General features: G+C 37.2%; 1 protein-coding gene across 5 annotated transcripts in view; it reads left to right on the top strand.

Annotated features, from left to right (window-relative positions):
* chd1 (chromodomain helicase DNA binding protein 1) overlaps positions 1-22780 on the top strand; it is a 67651-nt gene extending 44871 nt beyond the window's left edge. For 4 of the 5 annotated variants that reach the window (XM_009305101.4, XM_009305100.4, XM_073914077.1 and 1 more), the window contains exons 28-37: positions 1825-1975; positions 2083-2205; positions 4428-4571; positions 7656-7913; positions 10258-10371; positions 12815-12993; positions 13079-13178; positions 13427-13478; positions 16150-16384; positions 21286-22779. In XM_009305101.4, coding sequence (XP_009303376.1) covers positions 1825-1975; positions 2083-2205; positions 4428-4571; positions 7656-7913; positions 10258-10371; positions 12815-12993; positions 13079-13178; positions 13427-13478; positions 16150-16384; positions 21286-21589 — 1660 coding nt within the window. In that variant the 3' untranslated portion in view covers positions 21590-22779. Of the gene's footprint in view, positions 1-1824; positions 1976-2082; positions 2206-4427; positions 4576-7655; positions 7914-10257; positions 10372-12814; positions 12994-13078; positions 13179-13426; positions 13479-16149; positions 16385-21285 lie in introns of all 5 variants that reach the window. The other variant, NM_001128298.2, reaches the window with a different exon arrangement.
* The last annotated feature ends 2411 nt before the right edge of the window (positions 22781-25191 follow it).

The following is a 25191-nucleotide window of genomic DNA, read 5'->3' as shown; positions in this document are numbered from 1 at the left end:
TAGGGGCGAGGTCACATAATTTGCGACAAACGCTGGAAGGTGATCTCACGCTCTCCATATTTCAAGAGTTCCCACTTAGATACGCTTAGCATTATTAGCAGGTTTGAGAGAGAGATCGCTAAGCTTGGAGATACTTGAGCCCAAGGCTATGGCTATGGTCAGTAACCATATAAGGGGATCCAAGATCAGGTAGGTCTCGAGAGCTCCCCTTAGAAATGGGAGGAGCTGGGGTGGAAGGGGGGATTCTTCCAAAAGGAAGATAAAGCAGTAGAAAAAAACCTTTTATTGTAAGCTTGGATCACTCTGGGATTTCTTACTGATTACAGATGAGCAGCCAGTCATGCTTAATCATTTCACATGCTGCACTCAAAATTAGTTTGTGGAACTTCACGTAGTCAAACCAGAGTGAAACATATGGCAATACAGGAAAATGCTGGAGAAAGACAAATTTAAACAGTGGCAGAAGCCTGTCTCTGAAAACAACCACGTAATTGATTTTCAAGCTTCGTTTCTTCCGAGCTTAGCTGAGTTCTGTTGCATTGTTGTGCTTTATTGATTTATTTAGCTACAACTGTTTATTAACAATTGTTTAAGTTAAAGGTTTGATAATGATTAAAACTTGAAGTGGCGATAAGGTCTTAAAATATTCAGAGAAGGTCTTTAAAAAGTCTTAAAAAGGTATTGAAATTATCTTTAGGATTAATGCATATACTCTGAAAAGACACGTCAGAATTGTGACCAGTGGGATTAAAGAAGTCTAATGTCATTGTATATAAACAACAGTATGGAGAGAACATCATTTATGGGGGATTTTTTTGTATGTGGAAAAGTGCTAGTTTAAAACCTGGTGTTCCTATCTAAACCTTGTTCATTTCAGAATTTATTAAAATGTACATAAAGCATATTTCTATCAAATAAAAATAAAAAACAGTCTTTTTTGTGTATAACAAAGATTTGCAGTCTACCTTTGAAAGAACTCATCTTTTACTAAATTTAGCATCCTTCAGGGTTCACACACTTCTTGAAAGTACTTGAGTGCTTGAATTTTCGACATATGGATCTAAGGCCAGGAACGTATTTAAAAACAAATATAGGTCTTTGATTGTTTGGATTAAATTTGAAATGAAATTTGTTTATGGCATTCATTTCAACAATCGTCATCAATTTTCAAAAGCAGAACAAAAAAAAAAAAAATACAATAATACTGAAAAATAATACACATTTTAGCAATATTTCAGCGTTTTAATATCGCCATTACTAAATTCAGCAAACTTTTCTGAACATGACTTTTTAAAACAGTCAAAATGTTTGAAAATTCTAATTTTTTATGTAAAAATAAAGATAAGTGAAATGTCAAGTACAGTAAGGACTTTAATGGCGCTACACATGCTGGTGTATGAATCACAATGATGCTTAATTTGAAATTAATGGTGCTTTTAAAAAGTCCTTAAATCTGCTGTTCATGAAAGCCTGGGAACCCTGATTCTTTTGTTGTTTTTAATATGAGGTGCCATAAAATTAAATGTATTTCTTTTAAATGGAAAATTCACCCAAAAATGAAAGTGCATTTACTCAAGCTCCACTTGCTCCAAAGCGCTTGAGTTTTCTTTCTTGTTGAACACTAATGAAGATCTACTGAACAGACCCCCTAGTTCTTTTTGCCGTTCCGCGATCTTTGAATCCAACGCAAAATCAACAAAAAGTCGTCTTTTTTTTTTTTTGCGATCCAGCAAAAAATTTTTATTTAAACGCAAGAGTCTTGCAACATACTATATTGTTTTTAATGATTTAATTATTTTTACATTTTTTTTATTTCTTTTATAGGTATATAATCCCATGCCACTCAAAGGCAGCTCATTTTGACATTGAGTGGGGTAAAGAGGATGACTCCAGCCTGCTTATTGGCATTTATGAGTATGGGTATGGCAGCTGGGAGATGATCAAGATGGACCCGGACCTCAACCTCACACATAAGGTAATGAAACACAGAGAAATCGTTTGAGCAAAATGTCCTGTTACACTGTGTTCTTGTGTTAGTGATGATGGCATTTAAATTATGACCTGTTGCAAAACTTGTTGCAGCTCCTTCCTGATGATCCTGACAAGAAGCCACAGGCCAAACAGCTGCAGACTCGAGCTGACTACCTCATCAAATTACTCAGCAAAGACCTCGCCAAGAAAGAAGCACAGAAACAGGCTGGCACTGTAAGTCACATAGGAGGAACTGTCATTACTGCTAAACACAACTTGTAACATAATGAACAGGTTTCTGCAAAGTGACTGAACTTACAGAGCTCAAAAACACTTGGGTCTTATTGTCGGTGTCATTTTACAGTTAATTAAATCAGGTAAGATTGTTTAGGCATTTTCTGTCTACTTCAACAGCCTTGACTTTTCAGAAGGGGTAGATTTAAAACTCTTGATGCTAAATTACAAATTCACATGAGTTAATTAATTATTCAAGATAGTTTACTTAGAGCAGGGATGCCCAAACTTTTTCTTTTGTAGGGCAAAAAACAAACTTGATTGAGGCTAATGGGCCGAAAGTAAATATCGTTGCCATGGGTAACTTCCTGATTTATTTAAAACTATGCTTTTTGTTAACTAATACAGCATTTTGTTTACATATTATAATGAACCTAATACAGTAAAAACATTTTAATTTATAACAGAATTACACTAGACTACACAGTCCTCTATCAGCCGAGTGACATTATTTACTTTTTTAAAAATCAGATTCATTTACGTTTAATTGAAACATTTCGTTTCAGTTTGCTTTTCTGTTGCTCAGCAATAAAATCAGTGTGTCTGCGGGGTCAATTATGCGGGGTCAAATCAATTGAGAGAATTAAAGCCCTTAAAAGATATTATAAAGTCTTAATCCCGTTTTTACGAGGTCTTAAATGTTGTTCAACCGTTGTCCAAAGTGTTTGACTCCAAAAATCATAAATATATACATATATGCCTCGATTGGTTTGGGTCAGGTGCGTCCGGCCAAGCTTCTCTGTCTGGGTCATGTAATTTGTGACAAATGTGGGAAGGTGATGTGGCGCTCTTCACTTGTGGCGAAACCATAGAGCAGGGCTATTCAATTTTGCGCTCCGTGAGGCAATTTGTTCCGGCCCTCCGAAGAGTGTGACCGAGACATCAAAAATAAATTGAGTTCAGTCGAAAAACAGCTGCTATAGTTATAAAGTAACATGCGACTGTTCAATACAGCACGAGCTGCAGTTAAAGGCTGTGCAGAGTTTGAGTCACCTGACATTAAGCGAGTGAGTGGTGCGAGTAGCCGAATACATTTGGATGCTTAATCTTAAAGGCGGCAAGACAGTGACACAGTAGGTAGAGCTGTCGCCTCACAGCAAGAAGGTCGCTGGGTTGCTGGTTTGAACCATCCCAGAGATGGGTTGCGGCTGGAAGGGCATCCGCTGCGTAAAAACTTGCTGGATAAGTTGGCTTTTCATTCCGCTGTGGCGACCCCAGATTAATAAAGGGACTAAGCCGACAAGAAAATGAATGAATGAATGAATCTTAAAGGCTTCTCAACGCCACTTTTCTGTTGTATTGTACGAAACTGCTGCAACTAAACAAAGTTAAAAGTAGTTTAAAATTCCAAGCTTATACACCAAGGCTAACACGCACGCACACTGGATTAACTATAGCAGTGGGCCGTTCACAGATCGCGTCTTTTCCGTGCTCAAGTTCGTTATTTCCAATATTCCACCTTTTCAGTGACGTAATTTTGAATGTTATTTGTCACCACCTGTTGGCTACACAATGTAATTGCTACAACATTCGTCCCATTAAACAGAGATTTTAATCAGTACTATAAACATCAGTGTTTATATCTGAATTATAAACTGTTTTACCAGCACTTCTTCTGTGTTATTTAGTTGTTTGTAACTTACTGAAAAAGTGTAAAAACTAAATCTCTCTCGATCAAACGCAGATTTGAAAGCAGTTCTTCAATGAATTAATAAACATGCAAATCATTATCATTTATCATTCATGTTGCGCCGGTTTGAATTGAGATTTAAATCTTTTAATGTTTAATTGCGCAGCTTGACACTAAATAAAATAATGCTAGCTAAACAAACAGTGACAGAAAACACCTTTAATTAATAAAAGTAAGCATTTAGATCCCACCACAACCTTTTCCGTCATCATATTTTACAGGGAAGCCAAAATGCTTTCATACACATGATTTGAATGTCGCGGCAGGTGATCTCTCTGCAATTGTTGTAAATGTTGGATTAACCTACAAGTTCAAATAAGTTATTAATCCACTGGTGCGATCTGAACTATGTGTTGTGATTCATACTGATCAATATGAACAGTTCGTTAACACGACAACAGTTGGTTAATTTGTTGTTCATTGGTTTTATTGATGACACAGTTAAAGCCTTGATGTTTCTTCTGCTCCATAGGCAAAATCACGCAACCGGAAACCACGGGGCAAAAAGAACAAAGCTGTAAAACCGAAGATGGAGGATGTGACGAACAGCCTGTCCTCTGCGCCGCCTTCAGATAAGAGCTCTGATGAAGAGGATGAGAAGGATGAAGAGGACAAGGTTGGTTTTGCTGTAATTGTGTTGGTCTACATATGAGGGCAGGGCCTGTGTCTTAAATAAAGAATGGCAGAGTTGTTAAATTGACCTGCCGGCTCTATCATTTATGGATGCCTAACTGAACTCTGCATACAGTAGAACGGGTAGTATACCAAAAATGAAAGTTACCATTATGTATGTGACATTCTTCTTTCAGTCTAACTAGGGATGCACTGACACCATTTTTTTGGAACCGATCCGATCTTTATACCAAAATTCGGAGTATCGACCATTACAGATGCAATCCTGAAACTGTGCCGGTTTTTTTTTTTTTTTTTAAAGCATAAAACAGTTACTATACTTTAAGCAAGGCCAGTCTGAGGAAAGTTTTACTTAGTAATCCCTCGTCTAATCTCGTGAGTGAGACGGAAAATGTTCAAAACAAGGCCTGCTTATATGCTTCAGCGCCAAAACACAAACTGGTCTGTTTAATAAAATAATAATATAATTAAAATTACAGTGAAATATTCAGTTTCAGAGTAGCCTAGATTAGGCTAAATAATTTTCTTTTATTGACAATCCTTATTGCGTCTGTCAGTTTCAATTTTATTAATTTAATCATCTACTTTGAACACAATGAGCCAGGCTTTGCAAACTATTTGCAGCACTGAAAGTATTCACCGTGGTTTAATAAACTCAGTCAGAAGGATGAGAAAACCAACCTCACAGCAACCTGTTGCGTTTCCTTAATGTCTACTACACCTACTTGTAGGGATGGGTACCAAAACACTGTACTTTATTAGTATCAGTGCTACATTTAGATACAAGATTGAAGTATTGATAAGCTCTGACATTAACTGTTCTGTTATCAGTACCGTAGCATAATTTAACTGGCCAACCTTTTCTCATTTGCCATATTTGATATTCGTCCGGACAGTTGGCAATCTCACATGAGGGGCGCTGCTCTAGTGGCAACCAGCAGAAGGTGTTGCAGCACGAGTTGTTCCATGTATTCTCCTTTATATAAGTTTATACAAGTTTAAAGTTTGCTAGTTTTAGTGATTGTAAGGATGGATGCTGTGTGGTAATATTTTTTTAATGTTTACATGGAACTTTGCCTGTGTTATGGCACCTTGTTGCAATTTTAGTTTTTCCTAACGGGATAATAAAGCGGAGTCTGAGTCTGAATACTCGTGTTTCCGGCAAGTGTGTCAAGTATAAAAGCCTTCACATGTCTCAGCATTCAGCGGAGGCTTGCGCTAAGCACGCACACATAGCTCGTAAGGGAACCAAACGGGTTGTATTTCCAGAGTGGACAGCGGCAATGCCTGTTGCAACAAACGCAACAAGATGTTTTCTTGTACAAGCGGAAACGCAAACAATCTGGCTAAGTGAAAGTATCTTTCAAAAGTGCATTAACTGCAATAAAAAATAAGGAAAAATGTCGACTGCCTAGCTACTAATGGTAATGTTACATCATCCGCATCGTTATGCCAGCAGTCAATCACTTAAATTAGTTTAGTATTAATAGTTAAATAAACACACACATTCAGGTACAATGAAAAAAACAGTTTTTTTTCCTGTAGTAGCCTAAATAAATCTTAAACATTAGCTTTTGCATCATATGTTTACATCACCTATGAATAGCCTAATAATAAGCAATGCTTATTACAAAATTACTAAGAAAACTGCTTATTTTTACATTGCAAGATACTTAAAACACAGTTTACTCCCAAAACACTGTTAACTCATTTATGTGAATGTGTTAATGACAAATTATAGACATCTCATTTAAATGCGTTTTGCAACTTAAAGAGGGTATTTTCAACTGCAGGGAGCACAACAAAGCAAGAAAGATCACAACTTCTACCATTAAAGGCAAACATGTGGATTTTTCTCCAGAAGAATGGTTAAAAACAGAGTCATTTTCCTTCAAACCATTGTACAGTACATTCGTTTACAGGAAAACAAATGATTTTTTTAAATTAAAAAATTTACATTTTTGTTTTACCATTATTGGTTTCGTTTAATTTTATATTAAAAACGTAATGATAAATTAGTGTTGTTAATTCTGTTCAGTTTGTTTTGTTTAGTTTTGTTTTTCATAAGTAAAATAAGTACCGGAAATAGAACGTTAAACTATCGAACCAATAAGTGGTATCGACCTTAACAATACCCATCCTTACCTTCTTCTGGCCTAATCCCTCCCCCTTGGAGGTCTCCAGGCTGCAGTCATACCTCCTTGCTTCACTGTGCTTTCACGTTCATTTCAACTGTGTATGTACTTCAGTCCTGTCCTCCTGATTGTGCTAATGCTACAGAAAATGCACCTTAAAAGACATTGACTAATATCATGTTAAAGGTGACCGTGTCTTCTGTGTGGTGGCCCCAAGGCTCTGCAACTCTCTCTCCCTAGCACCGAGAACTCTGGGATTAGTTGAACTTTTAAAAAGCATTTAAAGACGCATCTTATTGGTCAAGCTTTTAATTAACAGTATGGTGGGTTGGTTTCACATTGGCATTTCTGTTCTTTGATTTTTTTTTACTTGTTTTAATGTTTTCTTTTATTGATATGTGCTCCTTTACCTGTTTTCTTTTTTTGTAAAGCACTTTATGATTTAATGTCTGTAAAAAAAAAATAGTAATAATAAAAAAAATTATTATTATTCATATTTTTATATATATATATATATATATATATATATATATATATATATATATATTTTTTTTTTATATATATATATATATATATATATATATATATATATATATATATATATATATATATATATATATTACCCCCTGGAGCCATTTGAGGCACTTTTTTATTAGGCATGGATAAATGAATGTGTACAAGAACTCCATTTATAACCCTGGACAGATTTGAAGGGCACATTTATACAACATTGTTGTTGGTCAGCTTACATAAAGTAATTTAGTGAATGCATTTAGCAATTATTTACCAAAGACCTGGAAATATTTAAATGCTCTCTTTTACCACTTGACAATCCAGTCAGAATCTTTTAAAAGAACCACTACGGAATATATATGTTTAATGTTAAATGAATGGGCAACGCTAAAGTTGTTTCATTCTTTGTGTTCCTACAGGAAACTCCTCCTCCCGTTAAGCTGCCGAACAGAAGAGCACGTGTACCAGAGCGGACCGTAATGGAAGAAGAAGATGACTCTGATGAGGATGAGCTTGAGGACGCAGCGCCAGTAGAGAAGGACACACCAGAGAAAGTTGTTAAAAAGGAAGTTAAGAAGGAGAAGAAAGAAGAGGGACGGGACAGCAAAGAGAGGGAAGTGAAGGAGAAGGAAATCAAACCAGAGCCTTTGCAAAGAGAGGATGATTCTCCAGCAGAGGTGCTCATCCATCATCATGACATATTTCTTACACTGTTTAAAAAAAATCTACAGTTAAACATAGTGAACAGCCTATATAGACCCTTTTCACATTTACGGGTTTCTAAACAGCAGAAGTAATCATAGTTGGATAAACTTGGGTAAACATAGTTGGGTGCTTTCATACTAGAGCCTGAGTTCATTTGATGTCAGAGTTCGGTACGTATAGCTAAAGTGAATGCTGTCTTCTGAACGAACCGTACCCGAGTCCGCCTGAAAGAGGTGGTCTAGGGTACGGTTTGTGTGAACTTTCTTTATGTCTGTGTATAACCTACCTTGGCGACAAGCGGTGCAAGAGCAATCAGTGATAACCATTCCTGTCTGTATGTGTGAACAGGCCCTGTTTGAAAACACTGGTAAATTCGTTCTGGCAATTTTCCAGAAAGAGAAATTGAAACATCACAGATAATTTTCCAGAATGCTGCACTGTGTAATCGCAGTGCAATTATTATTAAAGAATGCTGGAAAGAGTGCGAGACGTCTACTTTAGCCAATCAGAACACGCAGTCTGCGCGGTTTATGAAAATAAAAGCCTTTGAATATTTTTCCAGACACATTTAGCTGCTAGGTGTTAGTCGTATAACGTTTCTGTTCCTTCTTTATGCCAACTGTGTAAAAAAGTTATCGATAAAATGCTTATAAGCTGTTGTTTGTTTACCTTAAAGCTCTGACGCGTGTGTATGTAAAGCAGCTGATGAGCACCAGCACACACATATTATGTACATCTCAACATGTGAAAGTGTTCCTCCTTATGTTTTCATCGACGTTGTTCACAATACTTATCCATGAACAGAGTTTGTAATGTAGTCAAATGTTTACAAATACAAAAATACAATTGCAGCCGTTTAGAGCTCATTTCTGGTTAATGATGTCAGAATTTACCAGCATTTTGAAATGGATGTGTGAATGATCTTTTCCAGAAAAATTCTATTCACATCTGTGCCTGTGTGAACAGTGCTTTATTTAATTCACCGGTAAAGTCATTGTATCACTGTGTGAAAGGGTCTAATGTCCGCTTGTCTCCACCAAAAACGACTTCTACAGACATATGCAAGAGACAGATAGATGCAAGTCACTCCCTGTATTTTGGTTTTAGTAACACAAGCAAAATATTCAGTAAAAGCAGAAAAAAAGACAATGTGAACACAAACTAGCCGAGAAGGTGGTAAGGGGCGACAATCAAACTTCGGTTTAGTCCAGGCAATTGAACCAAGTGTGAAAGCACCCTTAGATTCCAGTAAATGGAGGAGTACAGCAAATAATTTTATTACAATCCTAATTGTTTAAATAATAACAGAAAACTCCACAGTACTGTTACGAAGACTTTTAGAAAAAGGCAAAAAATTGTGTGAAACTTAAAGAATAACGTCAATTTTACTGTCCTGCCCCATAGACGCTGCATTAAAAACGCCTCGCATAAGCGATAATTAGTTTTTGTAATTTGATGCAAAGATGATATAATACATACATAAATACATATGAACATTAAAACATTGTTTAAAAAAGTCAAAGTATTAAAAACTTTTTTTAAGATCAGGATGACTGTTAAATGCATCATAACAAAAGGTTCTTGTGAAAAGGATCCACTGACCGTTTTGGAAGTCTGTCGCAATTTGAAATGCATTTTGTAATAATAGTTTTTTTTTTGATTATTAGTTTGTGCAAACTATATATATATATATATAAATTATGTTTGTTTTATGTGCCAAGCGTTTGTTCTCTTGCATAAATATTAACATTTTTTTCATCCAATTTTGACCCATCAGATGGTGCCTTGCTGTCTTTATATCTGCCTCAGACATTTAGTCATTCATAGTGTTTAAGTCTAAATGTTTGCACCCTGACATAGTACTTTTTAAGCCTTGATTACATCTAATAAGGTTTAAAAATGCGATTACCTCTTAGTTTTGTAAAAACTAACTTAATAGTGTAAAATAGTTTACTTAATAGTTTTGTAAGAACAGCTAATAAAAATATCTTTTCTCTAGGGAAAGGTTATATTGCAATAAATATCGTTAATACTCAACAACTACAATATCATATTTCACATAATTTACAATTTGCCAGTTATATATTGTTGAGATGAAAATGTTCGCTTTTGCAAATTCTCTGTCCCCCTTCCATTCTGAATCAATGAGCATGAAAAACCTTTGGCAGAGATTTTAGTGCAAACAGACGGTTGATATTGACACGCTGCTGAGCCTTCACAGCTAAAGATTTTAAAAATGCTAGGCAACTATATCAACGTTTCCCTTTTTTCTTTGTTGATGCAAGAGATCCATGAATTGTTAAAATGTGTTTTCAGGCTGTCGATATAAAAGCAGAGAAGGCCGATACCCCTGTTCACACGCCCACAGGAGGAGACGCAATCCCACTGTCTGAGGAGTCTGAAGAACTGGACCAGAAAACCTTCAGTGTGGTGAGTATTTTTTCAGATTTAAGCCTTATTTACTATTGCTGGAGAATTGAGCCATTAAGTGAATCACACTGCTTAGATAATAGCTTTATCTGGTTCCTCCTTCCTTCTTATACTGGATGTCAATATGGCAGATTTTGAAGAACCGAGAAGCCATGATCACATGAATTTTCTCAAACACTAATATTGCATTAATAACAAAATGCCTGATATATTTAAAGCAGTATCTTGTGTAATATAATTTTAAACAAAATCGGCCCAAAAGGAGGCACGTTTTTCAGGAGTTTAAAGGTGTGGTGTGTATTAGTGTTAGCGATGTGCGAAATTTTCAGATCGCCATATCGTCCCCCTGTGAGATCGCCGATACACGATACTATTGCATGGGGGCCGAGCGGTGTTTATAGATTTATAATATTTTATTATTATATTTAACCATATATAAACAAATTTAATAACCTTTGGCTGATTTTTTTAATACTTATTTAATAACCTACTGCATTTGCATTAAGTTTGATCTTGGATAGTAATTCAAACCAATGCAAATCACCGCGCTCCTACAGCTAAATAGGCGCTGAGACCAAAATTATTTAAAACTAGACTTGATGCTACAGTGCGGCGCGGGACATGATTTGATTGTGACTTCGGGTTCATGTCGTTATCCTCGGCCCGCGGGACTGCCGCAAAATGGATATAATTGGAATTGGATAAAATGGAATTGCCGCTCGCATGTCACTGTGTCCATGCAGTGAGGTTTACCATGTTTTTGTACTGTTGAGCGTGGCGCGGCTTCAGGTCTAATCATCACAAAAGTAATTCTCTACAGTGTCTCATTTGTATTTGCTAAAATATAACACAATTTTGCGCTTTGCATACGTGTTTGTTGTTTTTGTGTTAAGAGTTTCAGTTTAGAAATGGCTGCGGTGAGTCGACAAAAACCTTTTGCTCTAATATTAAATAGTCTATTTGACCTAAAACTTTTCACTGAGCTCAGTAAAATGTTCTTTGATAAGTTATTAAATATCCGTTCAATAATTCTTTAATGTCAAAACGAATTGTGAAATAAAGATTGTAATTTAATTTAATATAGCCTAGTTTAAATAAATAAATAAAATATATTTTAATAACCTATATAAAGAAATATAGGCCAAATATAGGTTATTTTCTAAACAAATGTGCATGTGCGTTTATCATTCCATCGAATTAAACACAAATAAGACAAGTATATTCTGTGTATTTGAAGGAGCAGTCAATGCATGCACTGAAAAAAAATAGGCTATAGGCCACTCCAAAAATAAAAATAGGCTATTAATAATGGATATAAAAGATAAATACCTTTTTTTTGAAAACAAGAGAGAATCTTGCGGAGTGCTGTTATAAAGGAGTCTCAAATGACCAACGACCACAACACGTTTTATTCCAGAACATTGGAGCTGGTTTCAGAGTTATTTTATTTTATTTTTCAGTTGTTTCATTTTTAAAAATCGTTTTATTTAACTTGTTTGTTAATTAAATCCATTTTTGTTATTTAGCAAATTATTTTTATGCAACAAAGTTGCAAACTAATTTGTAGTTCATGTCTTATTTATGATGATGATTAAAAATAATAATACTATTATTTTTATTTAATAATGCTGTTAAATATGTAATAGGTCTACATTTATGCTAAACGAGCTAAATATCGTCTTTAAAATCATCATAGGTCTCAGCTCTTGGCGATATCTTTGCCTATTGTCGATACACGATACTATCTATCGTCACAACCCTAGTCTGTATGTTTTCATTTGTAATATTTATATTATTTGCTAAGTGATAACTTCATATGGAACTCTAAATCTGTGTCATTTCGGAGTCTGCAACTGTCCAGTCCACCCCTTCTGACTAAATGAAATGCACGATTTTCCAACAAGGCAACCTGAGGTGCTGAAATATAATTGGCTAAACTGGCATTGGGTGGGTTAAATGACCAAAACGAAGACAGACGTTCCAGCACATAACTCTAATTTCTCAAAGCAGAATAACTGACTTCAGCACTGTTTTTACCATAAACAAGAATGCTCACTTAGCATGTTTCTTAAATATCTGCTAACATATTATGATATTTTTATGCTTTAGAAGAGTCAAAAACTTCAGCACCTTTAAAAACGAGCTTCCTGGAAAAGTGAGATCTCCATTGAACTGTCATTGGTCAGTAGATTTAACAGGTAGGAGGGGCTATGAGGCTCCTCCTACTTTAGCTTGGAGATCTTTTCTGTTCAGTGCTTCATCAGACGCAAGTATAAACAAAGACTGAACAGCTGCTATACATTTTAACTTTTTCATGTTTCAGATTCTGCTCGCTGTAAAAATCTACCAAACTAAGTGCTGTATAAACAAACTCCTGAATTGCTGAGCATGTGAAAACGTATCCACATGGCTATTAACTGCTGCTGTGTTGTGTTTTTGCCAGTGTAAGGAGCGCATGAGGCCTGTGAAGGCTGCACTCAAGCAGTTAGATCGTCCGGAGAAAGGTCTGTCTGAGCGAGAGCAGCTGGAACACACGCGGCAATGCCTGATCAAAATAGGAGATCACATCACCGAGTGTCTGAGAGAATACACCAACCCCGAGCAGATCAAACAGTGGAGGAAGTACGCTCGCTTTTACTCTACTCCTTCTGCGTATATATGAGGCTTTAATTTGAGTTTAACAATATATTTTACTCTCACATTCCAGAAATCTGTGGATATTCGTTTCAAAGTTCACAGAATTCGATGCAAGGAAACTGCATAAACTGTATAAGCACGCTATTAAGAAACGACAAGAAAATGCTCAGGTATGAACACATTATTATTTTTACATTTCTGTTGACCTTTTATTAACTATTATCAGGCGATGAACCATATATGGTAATTTTATTGACATTTTATTACAATATATATATATATATTTGTTTAGGCCATTAAAGTCTGTTTAATAACTCCAGAAGCAATACTAGAACTTCTGTTGTGATCGTTTTGCTTTGTCACTTTGTAAATTATATATGGAAAATGGTTAAAGGTCATAATGTTTGTTTCATTTCAGGCAGCAGAGCAGAACACTAGCACTGTAAATACACAAAGCTTTAAACATGCAGGTATGTTCACTCCGTTTTATGTGCTTTTAATCGATTTTTTACAGGGCCAATCACATACTCACATTATTTGTGTGGTGTAAGCATTATCTAAATCAGTTTTACATAGATGTAAATATAAATTGAAACTCAATAGTAATAAAATTTCAACATAAATTGTTTTTCTTTCACCATGCATACAGTTGAAGTCAGAATTATTAGCCCCCTGAATTATTTGCGCCCCTGTTTATTTTTTTCACCAATTTCTGTTTAATGGAGGGAAGATTGTTTCAGCATATTTCTAAGCATAATAGTTTTAAAATCCTTTTTTTTTATTTCTAATAACGGATTTATTTTATCTTTGCCATGATGACAGTAAATAATATTTGACTAGATATTTTTCAAGACACTTCTATACAGCTTAAAGTGACATTTAAAGGCTTAACTGGGTTAATAAGGTGAACTAGGCAGGTTAGGGTAATTAGGCAAGTTATTGTATAACGATGGTTTGTTCTGTAGACTATTGAAAAAAATTAGCTTAAAGGGGCTAATAATATTGTCCCAAAAATGGTTTTTAAAAAAATTAATAACTGCTTTTATTCTAGCCGAAATAAATAAGAAACAAATAAGACTTTATCCAGAAGAAAAAATATTATCTGACATACTGTGAAAATTTCCTTGCTTTATTAAAAATAATTTGAGAAATATTTTTTAAAAATCAAATAAAATCAAAAGGGGGCTAATAATTCTGACTTCAACTGTATGTAGACATTGCATAAAACATTAGGTCAAGAAAATTTACTTGAAAGTCCTGGAAAATTATGGAAAAGTCATGGAATTTTAGTAGTAAAAATGTGTATGAACCCTGTAATTTACATCTATGAGAGATGTCTTTTTTCCTTAATTATCTTAGTGATGTGATTTGTTTGCATATTATATTAAATGCATGTTACTGACCTTATAACAGACCCCCTAGTTTTTCACGCTTTTCTTTTGTGATTGCAATAAAAATGTAATTCCCAGAAATTTGCAGACAATGTGGTTTAAAAAATATATGTAAATGAAAAAAATTATACATGTGTATCATATTAGGTAGTCGTCACAGGCAATCACCCTGAAAGCACTGTATTCTGTTTATAGCCTAATGTTAGCTTTTCAGTTGTTGCATTTGCATTTAATGGCTCGTTTCCACTGACCGGTACGGTTCGGGTCGGTACGGATCACCTTTATCAGGCTTGCGTTTCAACTACCAAGGGTACCCTTTTGGTGGGCGTTGTGTATGACAAAGTTTCAGTCGACGTCATTTTCGCTCGAAGCACTTCTGAAGCACTTCTCACAAAACAGACGCTTTACACACATAAACACTTCTGTATAAATGTTTATTACTAACATTTCTATGAACAGGAGTTGATTATAACTGCAGATCAATGATGAAAAAGCAAAATAGCCTACTGTAACGTCTGTAATTATATAAAATAAATAAATAAATAAAAATATATGAACACATACAGCCCCTTACAGTCTCTGATATGTTACCAACTACAGAAAAACTACACACATACATCTCTTAATTAGGTTAAAAAAAACACAAAAAATAGCCTACAGTCAGAGTAAACCTCTCATCTGTGTCTGTAATCTTCAGCAGCACACGTAAACTTCCATCATTCCCAGTTCATATTAGTCCAAAAGGTGATGATAAAAATTAAAACAAGGCAGTTTGTTCACGTTTGCTGAAGAAATAACGTGCTCCTTTTTTCCCGGCTTTTTGTCCGCTCCACTCTCGCGTTTGTCCTTTTCTTTCTGAATGTGTCATTCTCGCGGGATATCTTGCTGCTCACGGGATCAGGTTTCCAAAGCTTGTCAATAATGAAGCGCACAATATCATAATCAGCTCAAGAAGTTTGTCATTTCAGATATAGACGCGCGACAAGCACAAGGAAGAAAGCGAAACCGCTCGCGCTTCAGACTGGCTCGTAAAAAAACTGCGAGGCACAGGGTAGATTCTGCTCTACTCCATGGCTCTGTGGCTGTTCATCAGGACTATGATATATGTATATATAATTCCGCTGTAATCTCTCGCTGTGTATTTCAAACATGGCGGGTTCTGTTTACATTCTGGCTTGTTGCGTAAGCGAATGACGTATCTCTGTAAACCAATAGCGTTCAGCTGTGCGTCTAGCGCCGCCTTTTGGTACCCTTTCTTGTGTTTGGGACCCTTTCGAAAGGGTGCCGAAAAAGTAATACGGTACGGTTTGGTTCGGTAGGCCTTTGACAGTGGAAACGGCCATAAAACCGAACCGTACCGTACCACACCACTCAGTGGAAACGGGCCATAAGATCCAAAAGTGGGATTGGGCAAAACCGGTAAGTGTACTGATCTGTGTTTGAACACAGAGCTTATTATTTGCAATTATTGAAAAGTGAGAAAATCCTATAGGGATCTTATAGAGGGAACCAGTTTTATGCCAGCTGCCGATTGGCCTACAAGATGACATCATAGTTCCTCTATATTAACAATATTGCAAAATATTTACATCCATCTTTTTTATTAAAAATGGCAAGCTAGCATTTACATTTTAGTTTCCATTATATCAAAAACTGAACCAAGTTGTTGCTTTCGTCTTGTTAGTTTTATTCAGATAATGTAGTCAAATTTGTGTGCATGTTTTTGTAACCTTTAATGTGGTTTTGTCAGATGTTGAGCGGCTAAAGGAGTCTCAGCAGGACGAGAGCAGCAGAGACAGTTACAGCTCTGACAGACATCATTCATCTCGCTACCACGAACACAGCAAAGAGCATCATGCCAGCGACTCCTACAGGAAGAGCTCCGACTCCAGGAAAAGGCCCTATTCCTCCTTCAGCAACGGCAAAGACCACAGAGAGCGGGAGCGAGACCAGTACAGAGAGAGAGGAGAGCGGCCGGACAGCAGGTCATTAAACAGATCTTTTAGTTTTTGTGTTGTTGTTTTGATTAGTTTTTGATGGTCATTATTGGCTTAGAATGAGGTCATTGATACTTGACTTTCAAGTTTTGTTTTTATTTTGTCATGAGCTTTAAAGGAGTAGTGCATTCAAAAATAAACATTTACACACAAGTGGTTCAGAACTTTTATCAATTTTCCGCAAAAAAATGATCTGAGGAATGTTGGAAAAAGAGCAGCCACTCACTTCTTTAGTAAAAACAAAACATAGTACGATGGTCAACATTGACTACATTTACATGGACATCAGTAATCAAATTATTTGCCTTGATCTCAATAAGACAATAATATGATTAAGATGCTTGCATGAATTAGGGTATCTTCCGTCTATTCCATATCCATTTTCAAACAAAAAAAGGAAAACCAAGAAAACTTTTTTTTTTTTTTTTTTTTTCATTTGCTCACAAGAAAAAAACAGGATTTTGGCTCGATGTTTCATTTTTCTAATTTAGGAAAGGAAAACGGATAAACGACTCATAAAATTCATTATACACATGTAGGCAGTGCTAAAATATCTGTTTTCCTCTGATTGGCCAACCAAATCTGAGCTTGTAATGTTGCCCTTAAAATAAAAGTCCCTAATAATCATTATTATTTAATTTTATATATATATATATATATATTAGGGTTGTAACAATATACCGGTATGACGGTTTACCACGATTTGAACGTGCACGATTATCATACCATGAACAATTGCATATCAACGGTTTTAACCCTTAAAGACCGAGACAGCCGCCCGCGGCTAAAAATAAGTATTGCTCTTAAATGTTTAATAACATTTGATCCGCTGATCCGATTCATACAATTCAAAGATTGGCATAAAGAAGAGAGTCTCAGCTTTCCAGTGCTGTATCACATAACATTCGTGGACTTCCAGAGGCTCCGGAATCAGTGCGGTTACGTCATCAAAATTTGACAACGCTGATTTGACAAAGAAACGCTCGTCACTGTGTCTCCGGACAAATCAGACATGATACATTGATGCATTGTCCCTCCTCCATGCCCAGATTGGTTCAAACTCGCTATATCACAACCAATAAGCATAGGTTTCGCTTTTGTTTGTGGACCAAGCTTTTTGAACAACACGGAATGAGAGATAGGCATACATTTATGTGCGGCTAAATAAAACGCAAAAAAAAAAAGTTTTGCATGAAATAATTCTCATACTAAGTACTTTTGCATGCACAGCAGCACAGAAACATGACAAAACAGTGACACAGCAAAGACGAACTGCTGCTCTTGCTGTTTTCAAAAGACGCAAATGAAGATGCAGCTGTTTGTCTGCATTGCAAACAACCATTTCCAAATCCATATCCATAGACAACCATATCCATGCTGGCACATAAAACCTAAGGATGTTCCATATTGAATCTAGTTTTGTTATGTAACTATTTATAGTATAGTAAATATTTATATCTATTTTTTACTGAGGATTTGCACCATGTTTATTTGGACTTTATTTGGACTTTGACACATTATTTATTATTTTCTTATTTTTATTTGTTCATTGTAAGTGGTGTTGTTTATAGTAACTAAAAATATATTATTTGGAAAAAGTCAAATTTGCTTCACTGTTCTATTATTTTGTAACATTTGTAACATACCGTATACCGCGAAACCGTCAAACCGTGGTATTGTTTTAGACGATTATCATACCGTGAAAATTCATACCGTTACAACCCTAATATATATATATATATATATATATATATATATATATATATATATATACACATACATACATACACACACACACACACTAAGTTTACATATTTTATCATTTGATCAGTTAGCAATCTTACGTTCATTGCACATGCAAAAATGTAAAAAAATAACTAAATTAGCAGTAATATTACACATTTATCATTAAAATAAAGTCATAGTTCGCAGCCAAACGTCTTGCTGCTGTGCACCTGATGCTGAGCAAAAAAAACATTTCTGAGTAGAACCTGGTATGCATGACTGCTTCGGAGCAAGGCTTATATAATAATAATAATAGTCCTTCATTCATTAATTTTCTTGTCGGCTTAGTCCCTTTATTAATCCGGGGTAACTACAGCAGAATGAACCGCCAACTTATCCAGCACATTTTTACGCAGCGGATGCCCATCCAGCTGCAACCCATCTCTGGTAAACATCCGCACACACTCATTCACACTCATACACTACTGACAATTGAGCCTACTCAATTCACCTGTACCACATGTTTTTGGACCATGGGGGAAACCGGACCACCCGGAGGAAACCCATGCGAACGCAGGGAAAACATGCAAACTCCACACAGAAATGCCAACTGACCCAGCTAAGGCTCGAACCAGCGACCTTCTTGCTGTGAGGTGCCAGCACTACCTACTAATAATATAAAGGGACTAAGTCGAAAAGAAAATGATTGAATGTCTAATAATAATAATATGCCTATAGTTCGCTGACAAACTTCTTGCTGCTACTGTGCACCTGATGCTGAGCAAAGATAAACATTTCCAAGCAGCACCTGGTTTGCATGATTGTTTCAAAGTTACTGTAGGCCTAAAAAATAATAATAAAAATAATAGGCTCATAATAATAATAATTATTATTATTAATAATATTGTTTACTTAATTTTTTGTTTATTGTTTAGTTTTTTTTAATAGTTAGCAGGACCAGAATAAGAACACATTGGGCCCTAGACCTATAACAAAGGGTACCACTTGTTTTTATTTTATTTCCTCCTATTTTAATTTATAGTTTTCTCCTCGTGCTTTTCTTCCTACTATGGTTTTGGTACCAATCGGTGAAATAAAAAAAAAGTAAATTTCCCGCTAACATTTGAACACTGTTGAGTGAGTTCTTACACACTACTGATTTGCCAAGTGTAACCACATAGACATGGATACTAGAGCGATTTAAAGTCGCAAAGATCAGTGGATTCATCAGCAGATCACTCGTATGTCAGCTCATAGACAGACCAGCAGATCTTCAAGGCTTTAAATGGGGTATATGCCGAAGTATGCCAATAGGACTTTTAATTTGTCAGTAACCTGGGTTAAGCGCTTCCGGTGAACTGAATGCCATTGCAAAATGGGCACATATAAGGTCTGCTTTCTTTAATAATCAGCAATCTCCACTGGATGAGTCTCAGATTGTACAAGAAGCACTACATTAAATTAAAATTTCCCCCCGCCATGTCTTTATAAGATGAGCATTTGTTTTACCCCAGTATATTCAATGGAGCTTCTGCGCTAGCCTGCTCATTCTGACGGGCGCGTGTGAGTAAACGGCATTTTGTCTCGTTTTACGCTCGAGCAACTAAATAAATGCCAAAGTTTATTTACTTGACTGTATTTTAATTACATTACAACATCCATGCTGTAAAAGGATCCGTATAAAATGGAAAAAAAACTCCCAATAACAGGTCAATGGAAGTTTATCAGTATTGGAACAACACTAGCTTGGCATATACCCTATCGCTCCTGTGTCCCTGTAGCTGTGTTCACACTGGTGACCTTCATGGCCAATCACAGTCATTTTTGTTGAGCACGTGAACACAACGGCAATTAAAGGTTCAGTAGGTGATCTGCCAAAATGCTAACCGCTTAGCATATTATCTTTGGACGGCGGGGAGAGACTCTGATTCAAAGCCACACCCCCTGATATCGCGAGCGCGCGGACCGCGTCACAACAGCCGACAGACAACCCACTAGTTCATGTCATTCGCCAGTTAGTTAGTGCCAGCGCCATACAGGAATTACATGTATTACTTTGCCACACTTGCATGCTATTTCAGAGCGAATATTCAGAGTAACGTTAGCGGTAAACAGTATAGGAAGGCTATCATTGTTCAAAAATGACCCAATGTGAATATAAAAGCAACTTCAGTTCAGTAAAGCTGGTTAGGCGGAATAGAGCTATTTACTGATGTTTTGTTGTTAAACTAAATATAAATCTACATTATAGATGCTGTCAAAGAACCTTACGAAACTGAAAATAATCACATCAATCTTTCACCAGGAGATTTCAGTGGCTGAACAACACGTCTATGCATAGAAGTCATTCAGAACAGAACACAATCTAACATAAGCTTAGCCTGACTAAAATAGTTTTAAAACAGAACATTATCTGTCTAACAGTAATACTTCAGCCATGGTCTCGTCCTTTCTCCAGTGTGCTAAAGTAACTCCAATATTGATCCAGGTTTTTAAAAGTTTCAATTCAGCATTTGACTTCTCCCGGTCCGTCTCGTGACTGCGCGGCAGCTTTAAGGGCGAATTATACCCGCGCCTGGCTTTAAAGTAATCGGCCCGAGCTCGGCTGTCCTTTGGCGCCTCCGGCTCCGACTCGGCATCTGCAAGAGGCCCGCAGCTCGCTCGCGCGCATGCGTTTGTGATGCAGACAGGCACGCACTAATAAAGGATTTGCGTGAACAGATGCTCAGAAGTCCAAATCTACATATGCTGACTGACAGTCTTACCTGCCTATTGGAAGTAAGGGAGATGACGGTCCGACTCTATTTAATTGGATGAACATTTTTTTAGTTTTATGCTTTACCCAGAATATAAAAATACATATAAACACATTCAGATCATTTACTGTAATCATTACTATTGGACAGTGAAGAGACTTTCAACTAGCACAACAAAAAATGTTTCTGAAGACAATCACCTACTGCACCTTTAAATGGTGTTTAAGAACGCGCTCAAATGTTGACGGATGGAAAACTACTGAAATTCAGTACCATGAGAACACTGCAAAGACTTGAATGTGAGGAAATGTTCATTTTTGGTGAACTATCCCTTTAAATAGTTAGAATGTCAGGGTAACTTCAGCCAAACTTGGATGCATCATAATCGTCCTGATTTGCTCTTTTCAGATACTACAGTGAGAGCAAGCACAGGAAGCTGGACGAGCACCGCTCCAGCAGGGAGCACCGATCAGAAAGCAACTCCAAGGACAGGACTCACTCGGAGCACCGCTTCCACTCTGAGCACCGCTCCGGCAGCTCCGACTACTCGCACCACAAATCCTCCCGGGACTATCGCTACCATTCAGACTGGCAGATGGAGCACCGCTCGCCCCGGGACCAGCGCTCGCCTATCGGACACCGCTCGCCCTTCGAGTACTCGTCCGACCACAAAAGCACACCGGAACAGGTCTGGAGCGGCCGCAAGACATAACGCTTCTCCTCCGATTAGCCATAGACACACATCACACAGGAATGCCTTAGGGGACTGTCAGCCGCTGCACCACTGGGAGGAAAACACAGATCACATATTTTTGTATTTAAGAGTCGGCGGCATTCTTTCCTAGGTGCTGCAGAGTAATTTTTTTTAATTATTATTTTTATAAATTGACTACTTTCCTTTTCGTTTGTGGTTTTTTACTTTTGAAACAGACGAGTCCGTGTTTCGCTCTGCCGTGCGAATCTGGATCCCGACATACTCCCGTAAATAAACGCGGCGCAGCTTATTTAACATGTGTTGAGTGAAAGGACGCTACACACACACACACTCACTCACTCACTCGCGTTTCGTCTTTAGTGGACGTAAAGGGTTTCTGTGCTGAAGGACTGGGGTTCACCTTCCAAAGTACCTCGTTTACAGTGTTTTGTGACCATTTTTTGCCAATTTTTATCTGTAATTTTTGTTCAGTTTTGTTTTCTTTCCACCATGCTTGAATTATTTAAATCTGTCTCGGCTGTAAAATAATCTGGACTATTTTTAGTGCGCATCAGATAGTGTCACTTTTTCACATTGTACTACTGTAAATTATTGTATAAAGTAAATCAAATGGGCTTTTCTCAGGCTGGTATTTTTTTAACTATTTCCCCATCAACTCAGGCTACTTTCTCTTTTCCTTCCTTTGTTTTTGGGACTAAATCTCAGTAGTTTTGAATAATGTAATGAGACTTGGGTGAATATTCCATGTGTGTTCATTCTGTAGGGAACGTCTTGTCGGTTGGATCCCCTCTTTTGTTTGATCACTATCTGTAAGTGACTCGGCCTCACTTTATAACGCCGTCATGTCGGAAAAAATTCAACGCGTGTAATTATAAAAAAGGACATGAAAGGGTCGATCATAGCTAGAGGCACTTATGAGCTCTCCTTTAGAACATTTCCATGATAATCTTTCCTCTTGTTTTCTATAAATGTTGGCAATAATGTACTATTTTCTATGCAGCCCGAGTGTTTCTCTGCTTGACTGGCCCGAGCGGGTCAGAATGCTGTTACAGGACATACTGATGTACATAGATCTCCTTCTATATTTCAAATCCAAATTTACACTGAAAATGCATGGATTTTTAAAGTAATTGTTTTATATAATTGTTTATAAAGTCATTAAACTCAAATCACTGTTTTCACCTGTACTCTGGCTTAATGGAATTTAGTCTGCTCTGCGTTTAACATATGAAGGTAAATGATGTTTCCGCAAAAGCGTTTGACCCTGGGGCAGGTTCGTTCCTGTTCGGTGAACGCCCCGGTTTTTTAAAACAGGTTTGATTGTGGGTAAACTTTGAACAAAGATATCACAAAGTGCAACTTGTCATTTCATCATAATTCAACTTGATTTCATTTACGTGTGGCTTTTCATTATTGTTTCAAATCAGCTTTGAGGATGGTGTGCATTACTACAAATATAACCAAACTAATTCAATATGAAGGTGAGAGTAGGGTGGACTACATCCGTCACAGCATCTGTTCTACACTCACCCGCCACTTTATTAGGTACACCTTACTAGTACCGGGTTGGACCCGCTTTTGCCTTCAGAACTGCCTTAATCCTTCGTGGCATAGATTCAACGAGGTACTGGAAATATTCCTCTGAGATTTTGGCCCTCATTGACATGATGGCATCAAATAGTTGCTGCAGATTTGTCGGCTGCACATCCATGAGGTGAATCTCCCGTTCCAGCACATCCCAAAGGTGCTCTATTGGATTGAGCTCTGCTGACTGTGGAGGCCGTTTGAGTACAGTGAGCTCATTGTCATGTTCGAGAAACCAGTCTGAGATGATTCACGCTTTATGACTTGGTGCGTCTTCCTGCTGGAAGTAGGCATCAGAAGATGGGTACACTGTGGTCATAAAGGGATGGACATGGTCAGCAACAATACTCAGGTAGGCTGTGGTGTTTGGACCCATTTGTACCAATTAAGCATTGTGTCAAAGTGTGCCAAGAAAATACCCCCCACACCATTACACCACCAGCAGCAGTCTGAAACGTTAATACAAGGCATGATTGATTCCATGTTTTAATGTTGATTCCAAATTCTGACCCGACCATCCGACTGTTCAGCGGAAATGGAGACTCATCAGACCAGGCAACGTTTCTCCAATCTTCTATTGTCCAATTTTGGTGAGCCTGTGTGAATTGTAGTCTCAGTTTCCTGTTCTTAGCTGGCAGGAGTGGCACCCAGTGTGGTCTTCTGCTGCTGTAGCCCATCCGCCTCAAGGTTGGAAGTGTTCAAAGGTGCTCTTCCTCAATTGTATCAGGTGTTTGAGTTACAGTTACATTTTTATCAGCTGGAACCAGTCTGGCCATTCTTCTCTGACCTCAAAGACATTTGCGCCAACAAAACTGCCGCTTGCTGAATATTTTCTCTTTTTCTGATTACTCTCTGTAAACCCTAGAGATGGTTGTGCATGAAAATCCCAGTAGATCAGCAGTTTCTGAAATACTCAGACCAGCCTGTCTGGCACCAACAACTATGCCACATTCAAAGTCACTTAAGTCCCCCTTCTTCCCCGTTCTGATGCTCGATTTGAACATCAGAATTTTTTAACCATGTCTATATGCAGGTAGGTATATATATATATTTATATAGCATAGATAATTTTTTTTTAAAACTAATTAATCTCTAACTTTTGGTTACCTTAAGCCAGCTAAAGTCCTAACTGAACTAAACAGAAATGGAATTAAGACATGTGGAGTATGCAGATATTAGTGGCATTATTGAGATAAACACTGCAATCAAACTATTACTGTCATGGAGGAGATTTGGCCATATTCTCGAGAGGGTGCTCGCTGCACAGCCATTTGAGCAGAGCTGAGCTCCAGCGAGGGGGAGCATGAGCTCTTGTTCTGCCTCCTGAAAGCTGTTTTAATGCGTACACCAACCCCACCCCTAACCCTACCCCCAGTGACATCACTCGTAGAAGAAGTGCAAAAAAGGTGGAGCTCAAGCTCAAGCTCCCCCTCGCTGGAGCTCAGCTCGCCCAAATGGCTCTGCAGCGAGCACCACTTGATATTCTCCGACAAGATAAACACACACGGCTGTCAGCAAATGACCGCGCAGACACACACACACACACACACACGTCCAAAATGTGAAGTTCTGTCTTTTCATTCCGCGTGCGTTAAATACCATAACAGTCTCACCAGTTCTTACTCCTTATTTGCGTCTAATACCCCAGTTTGTCACAGGGGCATGAATGAAATGTTCATGAGTGAATGTGAAACTGCCGAACTGCAGTTAAAGTCACCCAAAATGACAGGAAACTCTTAAATGAAAGCACTTCACGTAAACACCTTAATTATATTATTGTCTATTTAGGCAAATAACTAGATTACAGATGTCCATGTAAGTGTAGTCAGTAGTGTTCGAAGTCAAAGATCCAGAAGGGCATCCTGCTGATTTGATTCAGAGGGCACTTTTTTTTTTGTCACGCTTACCGGTTTGACTTTCATTTACCGCCATTCATTTTAAAAAGCACCCGCTCCATTTTATCTGTATATGTTTTACTAGAACACAAACTCTACAGGTGCCTGATGGTGAGTTGT

The sequence above is a fragment of the Danio rerio genome, chromosome 10 (genome assembly GCF_049306965.1).
Source record: "Danio rerio strain Tuebingen ecotype United States chromosome 10, GRCz12tu, whole genome shotgun sequence".
In the NCBI taxonomy this organism is placed as follows: domain Eukaryota; kingdom Metazoa; phylum Chordata; class Actinopteri; order Cypriniformes; family Danionidae; genus Danio; species Danio rerio.
Note: the sequence above shows the minus strand (reverse complement) of the source record. Positions and strands in the feature narration are given on the sequence as shown.